Source organism: Seriola lalandi, unplaced genomic scaffold, assembly GCF_002814215.2.
Source record: "Seriola lalandi dorsalis isolate HSWRI2012SDOR001 ecotype SW California unplaced genomic scaffold, Sedor1 jcf7180002054764, whole genome shotgun sequence".
Taxonomy (NCBI): domain Eukaryota; kingdom Metazoa; phylum Chordata; class Actinopteri; order Carangiformes; family Carangidae; genus Seriola; species Seriola lalandi.
In genome coordinates, this window is record NW_019525317.1 from 133,010 (window position 1) to 148,611 (window position 15,602).

General features: G+C 40.9%; 1 protein-coding gene across 1 annotated transcript; it reads right to left on the reverse strand.

Annotated features, from left to right (window-relative positions):
* Window positions 1–1,430: 1,430 nt before the first annotated feature.
* foxl2a (forkhead box L2a) lies at window positions 1,431–3,394 on the reverse strand. Its single transcript, XM_023425026.2, has one exon. The coding sequence runs from the start codon at window positions 3,173–3,175 to the stop codon at window positions 2,255–2,257; it is 921 nt and encodes a 306-aa protein (XP_023280794.1). The 5' UTR covers window positions 3,176–3,394; the 3' UTR covers window positions 1,431–2,254.
* Window positions 3,395–15,602: the final 12,208 nt, after the last annotated feature.

Consider the following 15,602-nt stretch of genomic DNA (forward strand, 5'->3'; position numbering starts at 1 on the left):
TCTCTTCTACGGAGAGGCTCGCTGGCCCTCGGGGCCTGGGGATGCTCCTCTGGGGCTCACAGGAAAGTGTCTACGTAATTCAACAGTCTGACTAACACACAACTAAGAAGGAGGAGCTGTGAGTCTGGTTTTTATACTTTAACACTCTCTGTCAACAGGCACCAATAGTTTGTTTCTCACAGGACAGCCTGGCCTGAATGAATTCATCCTCGAGTGTGATGTCACATTTTGCAACTTTAGTAAAGGTTATTATGACCTCCTTGTACGACCCTTTGTATTGCCAATTTTTTTATTTGTTTTTATCATACCTTCCTGTGTTTGTTGGTCTTATTTCCTAAATGATGCCGTAGCCTGTTATTTATTCGACAAGATAACTGCATTAACATTGCTGTTGAAGCAGTACTCACACGCAACATTTACAGGAAACAGAGGGAAGAACACGTCTACTATTTAATACTGACAACTTCTGCTTTATTATTATTATTATTATTATTATTATTATTATTATTATTATTATTATTATTATTATTGCTGGTGGAGGTTTATTGTTGTTAACCTATTTAGAGTAAGGCTTAAATTAAAAAAAAAAAAAGATGTAATCTTTAACTAAGTGCGTGTTCATCATTCACATTTAAAGCGCAGAGAACATAGAATTGAAAGTGGAAAACTTTGCATTAAGTCGGGACTTTCTTTTTTCCGCGGATGGAAATCTTTCATCCTGAAATATCGGTCTACTCCAGGAGCGTCCTAGCCTCCATACGTCGCCATTTTCTACTGACACAGAATCATTTGTGAAGTGTATTAAATATAAATTACATTAAATATTACATTTTTTAAATAATATTTAACGTCTAGTGGCCTGAATAAAGGAGGACGAAATACTTATGACTGATGCGTAATGGTTGTTTGTTGTAGAGCAGTTGTGCAGTAACAACCAAAGATGTAACACAGAATATATTATATTAGAACAGACATCAGTCGCTGTGGAACACAAATTATCAATAACAGTGTAAATGGAAATGTATTATTATTGCTATTATTATTAATATTATTAATAATATTAATATGGTTGTTGTTATCATTATTATTCCTGTAGATGATAAATTCTCTATTTTGTCTTGTCACACTAGTAGGATAAATGTAACAGATTATCATAAATTAAGATAAAAAATGACTGATTAAATAGCCTATATTTACATTTTCCTGGAGACGTTGTGCCTGAATATCAGATATTTTCTGAAGTAAACGGTGGAATGAGTGCAAACCCAAACCTCACCTAAACCTGCTCAATGGTTCCAGATTATTATATCTGAACAAACTGTCTAAACAAAATGCTGCGTTACCGTCACAGAGCTGTTTACTGTTGGTTGCTGTTTGTCAACAGTGGTTATCACAGCCTAAAGCTAGAACAGATTAGTTCATGACCACTGTTTTACTTTAAGAAATACAAGTTTATTAAGAAATTCACAAATCTAGAAAAGAGGGAAAAGTGCTAATTAAAATGAAACATGGCCCCAACATGAAGGACACAATATAGCTAATCACGTTTATAAAAAAATAATAATTAGAAAGATTAACAAAACCTGGCACTGGCTGGCGTCATATTGGAAATCATATCATACATACATATGGGATCAAGAAATATGGAAAACCCTGAATTGTATTTGTGGTAGTCTGATGGATCTCTACCCACACTTTCAACCTCTGCAACAAGAGTCACAACCATGCAGGCCTTGCTCAGCGCGTGTTACTCAGAAGGCCGAACAGCTCTGATTCAATGACACATTAAAGCACTGACTAGGTTAGGGCATCTTATGTTCACGTTTCATTTGGCAAGAGTCAGGAGAAGCCGTGCGTAAAGTTGAGAGAAAGCATTACGCATACCGATATCACACAGCCGAGGCAGTGTCAGCAATGTCTATCCCCGTCAAAGTTTTTCATAGGCACAATTTTGACTACAGGTTATGACCATCAGTCCAAGTGTAACACAGGCGCACGAAATGGCTCCCAGAGGTTGTGCTACCTGATGTGTCCTGATGACTTCTTTACCTCCCGTTTCCATTTTGCAAAACTTTTTCAACACCAACTCGCGCATACCTCCTCATCGACATTTACAGATGTCAGCTGGACCCACACAGCTCCTCAGAATGGTCTCTTCAAAAAAAATACTCTTGGTTCTGTTTTGAAATCACAGGAATTAACTCTTTGCCTCTTAGAGTCCCCATTTTTTTTTACACAGACCATTTGGTAAACTTTAAATATCAATCCTCGTGTGTAACGCCGAGTGTTTGGTCTCGTGTTCCCAGTAAGAGCAGTGCATCATGGAGAGCTCCGCGGGCTGGCGGGAGCAGGCGAACTGAAGGCCCGGTCCGTTACTGGAGGAGACCGGAGGCGGTGCCGCGGTGGCCGGGCTCAGCTGCTGGGCATGGTGGGGATGTGCCGGATGATGATGGTGACTCATGCCGTTGTAAGAGTTCACCATGCTGGGCAGCGCCATGCTCTGCACCCTGGAGTAGGGGTTATAAGATGAGGGGGGTGACAGCCCCTTCACGTTCACCGGACTCACGTTGCCACTGGCCATCTGACAGGACGTGTAAGACATCGGAGTGGGCGGTTGGCCTAGCGACCAGGAGTTGTTCATGAAGCTAGACTGCAGGTACTTTGGCGGGGACAGGTAGCCATAGCCGTCTCCTCCGAACAAGGACTTCCCCGGCTGGAAGTGAGTCGGCGGAGGTCTGAACGGCCGCTTCATCCTGCGGCGTCTCCTGTAGTTCCCCTTCTCAAACATGTCCTCACAGGCCGGGTCGAGAGTCCAGTAATTCCCCTTTCTCTCCCCGCCGCCCTCCCGCGGAACCTTAATGAAGCACTCGTTGAGACTCAGGTTGTGTCTGATACTGTTCTGCCAACCTTTCTTATTTTTCTCATAGAAGGGAAATTTGCTGATTATATACTGGTAAATACCAGACAGAGTGAGGCGCTTCTCCGAGCTCTCGCGAATGGCCATGGCAATGAGAGCGACATAGGAGTACGGTGGTTTCTGGGACGGATCCGGCTTCTCCGACACTTTGTCCTGGACCGGCTCCTCTTTGGGTCGCTCTTTCTCCTTGTTCGTGTTGGTGTCGTGGATCATTAAGGCCATTGCGTCATCCTCCGAGTTTTGGTAAGTGGCCATCATTGCGCACACCAAAACAAAACAAGTCCAGTCCAGATGCCAACAAACAAAACTCTTTAATGGCGCTTGTAACCTCGATGAGCAGAATGATGTACTGCAGACCCTCGGGATGCACCGCGAACTGAAAGTTGTCCTCAAATCTGCGCACAGAGAAATCTTTATTTTGCAGCTCAGTGGGTGACATGCAACAGACCTTCCTCTCTCTTCAACAGGGATTTTTCTAAACTGGTTTGTGATGCAGGCGCAACCCAAGTTGTGGTTTGTGACTCGTTGTAAGCCCAGCCCTTTCCTCTTTTTTCACATCCACTGACAGGCTGCTTTTGCTCCAATGCTCTCTGTGGAGCGACGTAGTGCTTCGTGATTTGTGCGTATTTGAGTTCCGCCTCCGGTGGTTACAGTATATGAAAAAATAATCAGCTTCCCTAAACCTGTTGAAATTCGTGCGTATCAGACTCGGGTCAAAATAGCGCACTCTGGACATTACACATCTATTTGCATTTAAATAGACAATTACTAAGAAAATCCTGGATATGAATGTGCCATTCAAATAAGCTGTTAAATCTTACATCTATTTCTTTATACTGTGTATTATACAGATATTAAATTCAGTGGCATAAAGGGCTGTTAAGTTTTTTTTTCTGCTTTAAGGATTAGAAAGAAAGAAAGAAAGAAAGAAAGAAAGAAAGAAAGAAAGAAAGAAAGAAAGAAAAATGGAAATATCTGATTGAATAAATGTCAGATTTTCGTGCACCATGCAGTCAAATATTAAGTATTAAATAACCTAATAATTTTAATATTAATAACAGTAGGCTAGGTTTACACATTTACACATGTGAATTATGGATCTTTTCTTATAGGTGCATTTTCTGGCCTGGACAAACAGTTGTTTCAACATAATTCGGGCCAAACACCTTCAGTCAAACTTTAGCCAAATAATATATCTGACTAAGCTGTGCCAGATGGAGGCTCTCACATCCCAACCTCAGTCCAAAGACATGCACATTTGCAAACGGCTGCATGTCCACAGCTCTAAGAAAAGTCTGGATAGATAGTGCGGCTTAATTAGCTCACATTGAGAGGGAAGTGCAAGGAGAGGTATACATTTCTTTGGCCACCCATGAGGGTCCCCTCGGCTTTCTCTGGGAGTGTATTTCCGTGCTCTGGGAGTCTGTGCAGGTGGAACAGCATTGGCATGTGTGTCATCACCCTGCACCCAGTCTGCAGCCTGGCCGCAGCAGCAGCAGCAGCTGAACCGCGGTGAGAGCCAACCATCTCTCAACGTGCAATTACCACAGGCTCACGGTTTCAAGCGTTACGACGCGATGTTATTTCTTGTTTCAATGTCTTTTTCACATGTTTAAGGCGGAGAGCATTTCCAGATAATCTCAACAACGCCATTATGCCATTGCTTTGTAAGTATTTGGCTCGGTTAAAACATTACATCATTCAGTATATTAATTAATTCAGCTATCAAACCACACAGGATGAGATAAATCCATTGCTGAAATGATTTTTAAAAATGCTTTAGGACCATGAATTTATAAAACGATTTTCAATATAAGAAAAAAAAAAAAGTAAATTAAATGCATTGATTCTGCAGTTATATTCTGTTTGTGCGAAAGATGACTAGTATCCTGTAAAGAAAGTCTAACATGGTTAGACCTTTTTTCTTTTATTTTTGTGTGTAAATTTTGGTTTTAAATAAGCTATTTACTGTCCATTTACATGAAACACACAAGTCGACTGAGATATGCTGGAGTGGTTTGTAAGTTTTCTTAGCTTTACTGTACCTCATGAGTTGTTTAGTCTTCTTTTATTGTTCCAGAGAAAGTCTGTGGTCTTCTCCACTTCCCTGGTTCAAAAAAAAAAAAAAAAAAAAGTGGAGGAATTACCCAACAAACGTTTGAGGAAAGACCAAAGTAACACTTTGTTTAAAATCAGTCACATCATGTCTCCTATCATGGTTATTTTAACATTTGCATAGGAATCATGAAATATTGCAAAGGAATCTAAAAATGTGAATATGAAAAAAGAGAGTCAAATTATTCCTCATAGCCTCCAGTAGTGTTTAGAGGTTAATGTAAACTTCATCTAAAAGTTAAACAGTCATCAACATATAGCCAATAATTTATGCTATTTCTCATTTAGCCCCATAATCCCTTCAAGGAGCCCCTGGTGGCCCCCGTGGCATCACCTGAAAAACACTGCTAAACTAGCATATACTTTTTTTTTTTGTGCTAAAATGATAAAAGCAATGATGTAGACAGAAATGTCCTTAAGAACGTTTATGCTCATGGAGATATTGCCTTGTGAGTGAAGTCTTTTCTTTATATCAAGTAATTTTATAGTGGCTAGAAAATACCCCTGTTACCTGTTGTGAAAAAGTTTCCTGATAGTTGTCTTCACCAATGTGACTAATTAGCCTAATTTGCATCACCTGAACCACGTCATTTGAGCAACATATAGACAAGATAGATCATTTAAGTATATATATATTTTTTCTATATATTGCAAACCGCAATATAGCTAGGCCACTGGTGTCTCCAGGTTAAAGCTACTGGTCCCAAAATAATGTTTTATTATCTTTTCCCTCCTCCATTACCTGTAACCTTCCCGCCTCGGAGGTGCCTCAGTCACGCGCGTCAAGTCACAACAAAGCTGTAAACTTGCATGTCGACAATCCGTAAACAAAACAAGGAGCCTGAAACTTGAACTGCTTGTAGGCTTCGGAGAGGCGCCGAGGAATGTTAATTTGATAGCCTGTTTTCGTTTGCAAGGACTTTGATAAGCAACATATAAACAAATAAATTAATAAATAAAACAAATAATTAACGATAAAAAGGGAACCAATGTGCAAACTGATATTAGCTAATAAATACTAATATGTTTAGCGTGATGTGATATGAATTTGCCAGGGATGTTAAGAAATTTTGACTCAAAATTCTGTCAATTTCTTGTTTATTTACATTATTTATTATTGGTTTTATTATTTTTATTTTAACTCAAACGTTGCTGTGAGCCACATACAATAGTTCTCCAAAATTAGATTATTTTAAGCACAAGATATGAAATTCAGTTTTTTTATTTTTATTAGCCTAATTGGATTTAATTTTAACAGGGAAAGCTTACCATGGAGTATCCTGTCCAAACGAATAGATGATCGTGTTTAAGGTTGATTTTCTGGGCTGCATGAGATGAGTGAGACAGCTTCATGCAGGCCTACTGCAGTTACTGAGAAGCCTATCACAGACAAAGAAGACTCCGTGTTTTCCTTTTTAGATAAATATACATCCCCTTCTTTCTCTCTCAAGTTATCGCTCGACCCCCCTCAAATGAATAAAAATATATCCTATAAAGATCCGACACGTCTCACTGCACACCGCGTCACAAAGCTAGCGAAACATGTCTGAAAATTAATTTGCATTCATGCAACATGTTGGCAGAGTTCATGTATCACAGGCCTATATGAAATAATATCTATTTTAGTCATAACACTTGTCAGTTGTTGCCACAATCACAAGCTGCAGAACAGCAGTTCTTCCTATAACCGCCCTGAAGAACAAGTGCATGAGTGATGAGAAAAACAATAATTCAGTAAGACTCAGTTGAGTATGAGCATGTTCTACATGGCTTCTCATCAGTTAGTTTTTTAATGAGATCATTGTAGTTTTTGGTGATGAAGGTGTATAAAACACATTTATAACCATTATTGTTCTATAATGAACAACCTAAAGCTTTGCTGTGTTATTTATCTCCCAGCCTGCTGTATCTTTAATGTGATAAGTCCACTATTATTTCTTCATGCGCGCGGTGTGCGTGTGGTAGGCCTACAATGAACTGAAGAGCCATCATTGTAACGGGCCCTAATGTAATTTGAAAGAGTGGAATTCCTGTCCTCGCGCACTTCCTGCCCTCGCAGGTCCGGGACTAGGATGTTTATGATAGCGCGTGCGGGTGGAATGCGGTGGACGGATCCTCCGGGTCAGTTCGGGACCGGCTTCAGTCAGCAGCAAGGGCAACAAGATAGGACCAGACCGAGGGGAAAACTGAGGAGAAAGTTACAATTTCTATTTATACTTTTTTTTATTATTATGTAAAAAAGCTGTTTGTATAGAATATAATTTTGATATGATGATGATGATAATAAAAAATTTACAAGACATGTAAATAATAATAATATTAAATGAGCATATAAATGGTTGAAGTAATGATGATGATGATGATGATGATAATAATAATAATAATAATAGACCTATTATTGGTAGTGCTATTTTATAGCAGCAGTATTTTAACAGTTTTATTCAACTACAATAATTTATTCAAACTATAATTATTATTAAAGATGATTGTTTTCTTTCCCCGATGAGCTTACAATTGGTTCATTTTAGCTAAGAACTGCTGCTGTGTAAACATAATACAAAGATACACATACCTTTATTTTGCCTTAGATGTCCATCAGATTTAAATTTGAGTATTTATCATCTGAATTATATTTTATAAGCGAGAGAATGTTACATTGACATGAAGTTGCTGCAAATTATTATTATGGATAATAAAGTGGAACCCCTTTCTTAATGAGAAATTAACTTAACATTGAGATGGAATGATTGTAGCCAACAAAATGAGCATACAAATGATTTAAATTAGTTAGAAATTAGTTACGCAGCCTGCCAAAGACTTTTGTAATCCTTAGGTAATCCTTTCACAGATTTCTTTCTTTATCTGAATACCCATAAAGTGCGTAAATTAAAACTATATAAAATATGCTTTCTTGCTCTGTCTAGAGTGACAGGAGCGTAGGGCTGTGTGGTCCATTGGTCCATCAGCACTGTACAGGCGGCAGGGAGAGACATCTTTCACTGGTTGTCCCAGTTTGATCTCACTGGGTCGGTCTCTGGTTCATTTGCATCTGGCTTGCCTGCATGATTAAACATCAACAAGACGTTGCCTCTCCTCAATGGAATCCTTATGAGGTGCAGGAAAGAGATGGGTGATGGGGGATGGAGGGATAGAGGGAGTAGGTGAAGAGGAAGAAGAAGAAGGATGTACCCTCAGCCCACATGCAGCGTGTCCAACATGGCTCTTGTTCCTCTCCAAAAGAAGAGAGAGAGATAGAGCAAATAAACACTGACCACCAGACCCCCTCCCATCTCCTTTACATCCCCACCCGCATGGATTAAGGATGGAGGGGGGGGTACACACAGACATAAACACATATGCACACATGGTCTCACTTTTGAGGTGTTGTGTTTATATGCATGTGCTGCAATAAGAAGAAAATGTCAGTATTAAAAATGTACTGAGCGGTGTTCACAGCGGGCGGTGTGTGACGGACACTTCCTCACCTTGTAAAGTCCATCCCCTCCACTTGAAACAGTCAGATCATTGTGTGAGAGTACACACCACATCCACAAATCTTCCACACATCTCCCTGACCATCTCCCTTCATTAGCTCCGCTGTGGAGGGTGATGTGTTTTTCTGGTGGCCTGGCGTGTTTACATTTCTTATCGGCTGCAGGAAGCCTATTGGAAGCTCTACGGCCTCCTACAGTAAGTCCTGTGACATGGACGTAATCCATGGAAAGGGAAAGAAGACAAGTTACAGTTTCATAACTTTTCTCATATACAACATCACAGCTAACTCTGCTCTTTTTTTTTTCAAAAACAATAAAATAACACTTTAATTTGCATAATTCACTTTATTGACATCTTTTATCATTTGGTTTAGTAAAAAACTTTTTTTTGCACAAAGTGAAAAATGGTAATATAGTTGCATGCGAGTGTGCGTGAGTATGCGGGTAAATTCCAGTGTAGTAATCAACAGTCATTTTTTCTGCGAGTGCAACAGCAGAAAAACTGAAAGGAGTATTGAAAGTGAGAGATGAGATAAAGGTAGAAGAAAAAAGGCACAGAATGACTGAAAAGTGAAAGTAAAGAGGGAGGTGAGGAGCAAGGTGAAAATAGAGGGCAGAGCAGAGGAGAGCCACATTGTGTTCTCGCTAACCTTTACTGAGAGGTGAAGTGCTGCAGCCTCCTGCCAACAAGATTCTCTTTGAGGTTTTCTTGAACTGCTGCCAGGGTTTAAATGATTCACAGGAGCATACGTACGTGTGCGCTGTAAGCCGAGGGAGAGCTTTTTTGAGTCGGCACGTAGTTTTTTTTTTTTTGTTGTTTTTTTTGTGTTTGTGCGTATACTATTTATGCAAAAGGTAAACAGAGTGAGATAAGGAGATGTGGGGGGAAAAGAAAAAGAAGGTAAACTGGTGATTATCAAAGCTCGAGGTGGATGTGACTGAAAGAACAGCAACAACCTAAACTCACATTAAGCCAAAATTGTGTAAACTTCCTCAAAACTCACCGGCTGAACCTTTTCACCCCCTGAAGCAGCTCGACGAGTCACTGCCACAGCCCAGACTCACACTCCAAAATCCCCAACCTCAGACCCATTTCCACATCTTCATCCCGGCCGGGGATTAGATTTCAGGCCAAATCAAAACAAGTCACTTCGTTAGAGGTAATTACACAGGTAGCCTACCTCACAGGGCAAACAAACATGGCTGCCAGCTGACACCCTGAAGACAGATCAAAGTGTGGGTCTGACAAGGAATGGGGAGGAGAACATTCAAACATTGGCGTCTTCTCAACCGCTCACATACTCACATCTTCTCTTACATGTGCGCGACTGGCTGCAGGAACGTGTTTATGGGAGTGTGTGCACACGCCGCGCACCAACCGCTTCACACACTTCCTTTTTATAGGCTGAGGATTGTGCAGTTGAAAGATGGAGAGGAATCAGAGGTGAACAGAGTGACCTTTACAGTTGAGCTGCATGTGAGAACAGTGTGTGTTAATGGTGCAGAACAGCAGAGATGTGCTGCACATACTGTGCTAAGGGTGGTGCTCTGCGTTGGTGGTCTGTGTGAGGAATGATATCGGACATGGTGGATGTGTTACCTGTCAATGTGGCTCTTTTCTATGACGAGTGCATTATTACAGCTACTTTAAAGCCTTGTTCCACTTACTCCCTGTTTCACGTCATCTTAGCTTTTTCAATCCTATGAATCCTTTTAGGTAACACAATCTTTTTTTTTTTTTTTGACAGTAGCACTTCAAAACTGCAACTTTTTATGTCATGAATACCCAAACAAAGAGTAATAGTGGTTTTAAAATAGCAAATTGTGGCCCATTCGTGAACATAACTGTGGCCAATGTACAAAAAAAAAAAAAAAAAAATGTGTGTGTTGCTCTTTCTGTTTCTCACCGTTCAGCCTCTGTTTGAACCAGGGTGTTGTTAAGGCAACCAGGCAAGGTTATTCCTCCCTTCTCTAACATGCCAGCCTACCCGTGTACAATAGAGCAGAGTGTATGTGGGTTGCAGTGAATAAGGTAAGAGATGTTATCTAATCGCTGCATGGAAAGAAGAGAAACGGGAAGCCAGGCAGTCTGAACACCAGCTGTCCGTTACGGTCTTTCTACCTGTTTTCTGTGTGTGTCTCTCTCTCATCAGTGTTCTACATTGTTCTTGGGGTGCTCCTTTATCTCTCTATTGATTATTAATTAAGCATAGATATAGCTTGGTATGCTACTTTGCTGATGACAATCTTATTGATTGGTTGGAACAGAAGCTGCTGTAAGAGATGCATTGAAGCTCAATGTGCTGCAACACGCACACATCCGTCCTAAAAGAGAAAGGGGAACAAAAGCAGCAGGATATGAGACAGAATGCAGTATTACAGACATATTGAAACAATGTGATATATATTTTATGAGCTAAAACTTGAGTATGTTGACAAAATTTATGGTTTTGACTTAAAGATTTGGTGATAGAAAAACAAAAATCAAGGAGGAAGTAGGTGTTTCGCTGTAATAAATGACCACAAGCAAATCAAACTATTTAGCAAAAAAGCATCAGATATTCTTAATTTTGGATTTGGCTGTCATTTTCTTTGAACATAAGATATTGCAGACACTGAGAGATGATGTTTGGGGCCACCGCTGCTGACTTCAAATAGATCCAGTGAGTATAGTTTGAAGATGAGATCTAGAAACCACACGCACCACAAAAACACACTGAGCTCGGCCAACAGAGGATCACTCTCTGTAGGATCCGCTTGCACACAGCACACCACACAAACCTCCGCAATCCAAGCTCTCCTGCCTCCGTCCTGACCTCAATAACAAACAGGAAAACCAGGCAATGGAACACACACGCATGAAGAGACAAAATCACTCTCATAAAAAATAAAAAAATACACACACACACACACACACGCTGCACATACAGTGGCTGTGGTAACCTTGACGATGGTTAAAGAGTGGGCTAGCCGGGAGCTGGGGATGAGAGGAGAGATTCGGGTTACTGTTTCCAACTGGAACACAGCAGATCCCCTCTGACTCCACTTGGACAAATCATAATCACCTAATATCTGCTGGAAAATGTGGAAAAAAGGCTGCAGGTCCCAAAAAAGAAAGGTGAAATGTGGGTAAAAGAAATATTAATCCATCGCAATTTAGTATTCCAACATATTTAAACCCCCCCACCCCCCCCGAGACACCATATCTTTCTTGGTGTATACTCTGCTACGCATTGCACATGGGTCAGGGTGTTAAAGTAACTTCGCTTAGCTCATAAAAGTCATAAAAAGCAAAATATGATATTCTAATTTTGAGAAACTATAACTAAAAACAACATCAAATTAAGAACATGAAATATGAGAGTGTGAGAAACTTAAAATTATTTATTAGAATTAAGAAGTTTTAATGAATTTTTACTTCTAATATTTATTTGGAGACTTTTTTTATTTTTTAGAAATTTTCACTTTTAAAGTAAAAGTACAAAAATGACATTTTATGTAAATCAAATTGTTTTTAGGATGATAACTACAGGCGCAAGATAAATGTTACGACTTTGCTCTAATTCATTCATATAAGTATGTCTTATTAATATGACAGTAATGTATTTGTGTTAAAAGTGCTACATACTGCATCTTTAAATGAGCAAAAGTGCTATTCATTATAGTGTGGCACATGATTTGTTTTTTTATTTCCAAACCAAATATTACCACTGTGAAGAAGAATTACAGTTACTTGGTAGGAAACAGGTGGCTGCCAGAGTTGCAGCTCATGCAAGGTGGCATCCATCACTGTTTGATTCTGAGTCGGAGGAAAAGAGGAGTGTTAGAAGAGAGAACACGTCCCAGAGAGGGCAGAGCAGAGCGAGGTCAGAAAAGGGGGGATAAAAGAAGAGAGAGAGAGAGAGAGAGAGCGCTTCCTTTGGTGCATTTTCCCCCGAGGGCAGAGAGGAGGAGAGGGGCCGCTCCCCTGACAGATCTGAAGATGTCCTGTTTTGCTTTTCCTTCTGCTCTCCCTCTTCCTGCAGGAAGCAACATCACGCTGGGCACCAAAGCCTTGGCAAGCGCTGGCCATTCAGATCTGGTACTGATGTGTGCTTCTACAGATGCAATGGAACAATAATAGACAGACATACAGATGTGCAAAAAGTCAAATGTAATCGAGGTGATGCGAGATGCTGAAGAAGCACTGCAAGTGGTTGAGCCACCGGATTTATGCATAGTTTAATTTTATAACATGTCACATCAATTAACGGTCTTCAAGATGAAATGCTGAAGGATCCGCTACCGCCACTGAAACATACAGTACAATAGGACAGAGAATTTAGAAGTTATACTGTATATGTTTTTCAAAGTGACAAGATGACATCACTGTTTGTGAATTTTGGCAAAACAAATGGGAAAAATATTGATGGAAGGGAGTCGTTGCACTAAATACAGGAGATGTCCAAAATCGAAGCAAAATGCATCGTAAATATTTGATATGAGTCTAATAAAAAAGCTAAACTGAAGAAAATGTATGTGATTGCATCTGAAAATTTGAGGTTGATACATTTGAAATAGTTGAGACACTGACTGAAGTTTAATAATTAGTGAAAGATGAAATTGAAGTTGCAATAGAAGTGCTGGTATAGAAGTTAAAGTTTCTGTGTTAGTGTAGTTGAAAAAGTGGAAATTTACTGTTGAAAATTTTAATTGTAACGGAATTAGTGAAAGAGGTTGAAGTTTAGTGATTAGTGAAAGAAGATTAACTGGAAGTTGCGATGTTAGTGCTGAGATTAGTGAGAGATTAGTTGAAGTTGCAGTATTAGTGTAAGTACTGAATGGAGTTGAAGTGTTAATTAAGCCTGTTCAAGACTGAAACTGTACTTTCGAGAATTAGAAAAATGGCCAAAATACTAAAAGAAGTTGAAGTGTTAATTTAAGTATCAGCGCCGAGAATAATTGAAACTGAGCAGGAAGTCTTGGCTGCAGTGTAAAAGTGAAAGTAAACATTATCATTAAACAATAAGTGGTGTAAACAGATGAAATCAGTTGAAGTGTCAGTTCACATGTAAGCACTAAAGGCGACTGGATTGTCAGCTGAATACAATGGAAACAAATGATTATTTCACCCTATAAGAGAAAGCAAAACTTGTCACGAGAGAACACAACTTCATTTTCAGAAAACGTCAGCGTAGTAGAATAAAACACAGCTTGTGTGTTTTCATCCATATAATACATGTACCAAACACACTCACACAGATGTCACATCCATTCATAAAAGTTTGGTTACATACAACTATGCACACGCACATACACATACACACTGAGGCCTGTGGTGACTTTTGTTCTCATATCCATCCACACGTTTGTGATTCACACTGACATCATCACCAACACACACCCAGTGCAGGCTCTGTGGAGTCTCCAAGGACCCACTTACGCTCTTTGAGCCTCCATCCAGAGCCAGGCCCTCTCTTCCTCTCTCTCTCTCTCTCTCTCTCCCCGCCACATTTCTCTCCTCTGCTCTCCTCTGACTATTCATTCACACTGGCTCTGCCTCTGTGTGTGTGTGTGTGTGTGTGTGTGTGTGTTTTCCTCTCATTCTTAGTGTGAGACTTTATCTCTGAATCAGATAAGGCTCCGGTACTGGTCTTAAACCTTCAGCAGATCTGTCCAAACACATGAGCTCATGTCAGAGGGCTGCTGCTGCCTGTTAACTCCATGAGCTAATATAGAGTCCATGTGTTTGTTGGTCATGCTGTGTGGAGGTGTGGTGGGTCCTGGTTTCTTTTTCTTCATCCCTGACTTCAGTTTCCTATCATTTCTCTTCCTGTCCTTTATTATCTGCCACCCCGTCATTGAATTTTTGATCATTTCGACCGTGGTTCTCCGTCTTTTTTTTTTTTTCTCTTGCTCTGTTTCTCGATGTCTCTCGAACAGCTTGAATTTGATCATGTTAACACTATCAGACGTGGAGATCTCAAACACAGGACGTTGTCAAGCCAACAAAGCTGAAGCCACACAGGCAGAGTTGGGCTGGACCTGCATGATGGTCTCTGTGTGTGTGTGTGTGTGTGTGTGTGTGTGTGTGTGTGTGTGTGTGTGTGTGTTTGAGAGTGAGAGAGAGAGTTGTGTAGTAAGGGATTGGGTGAGCGAAAGGGTGCAAATGTGTACGTGTTTCACAGTCTGGTAGGAAGAGAACAATAGCTGGGTATGTGATTTTTGTGAGCACACGTGTATTTCATCACCCTGTGTGGCTGTTTGGTGACTGCCTTGCGTGTGTGTGTGTATTACGTCCCTGTGGTGGTGGTGGGGCGGGGGTCCGTTAGGAGGAGACTAAGGTTACCCCCCGATAGAGGCAGCGCGGGGTCATCCCGCGGCGGGACACTTCTCAGGGCCGACCCCATCGCCCCTCGTGGCCCCCCGAGCAGACGGGACTTCTGAGGAGCGAAGAGGAAGGACCAGAGGAGAGACCCCCGGAGAACAGGACCCCCGGTCTGCCCCAGACCCCGGACCCCAGCCCCGGCAGGGCCCGACCCAGGCCCAATGTGTTCCCAATCAGGAGAAACACAAACAATACTTTTATTAAAGAGAGACCGCTGAGGCCATCCACACACACACACACACACACACACACACACACACACACACACAGAGACAGAGGGATAGAGAAACACATATTTCTTTCCTCTTCATATAAATGGGAGCAACATTTGTTTTATTAAGACAAAGATTAAGCAGCTGTAAATCAGCTCTGGCAAATAGCTGTCAAATCACTATTATCACCATCACCCATGACCCCAGATCCTGCCTTCCCTTTCCTTCTCCGCGCGCTCTCCTCCATTCTTCTTGGTCTCTATCCGGGAAAACAAACGGAGGGATTAGGGATTTGTGGAGGGGTAATGGGAGCCAGGTGGAGGAGTGTGACTGTGGGGGTCTCCTGCCAGATTAAGGGGGAGCTGCAAGGCCCAATCCCTCACACTCCTTCCTAAAGGCAGCTAATGTTTCTTTTGAAGAAATAATCCCGTTTGGCCATCTAATAGCACTTGGCAATTATGAGCCTTTGCAGGGCATGTATGGTATTACCAGAGCTG

Coding starts and splice junctions, on each gene's coding strand:
- foxl2a (XM_023425026.2), bottom strand. CDS start 3,175: ATGATGGCCACTTACCAAAACTCGGAGGATGACGCAATGGCCTTAATG.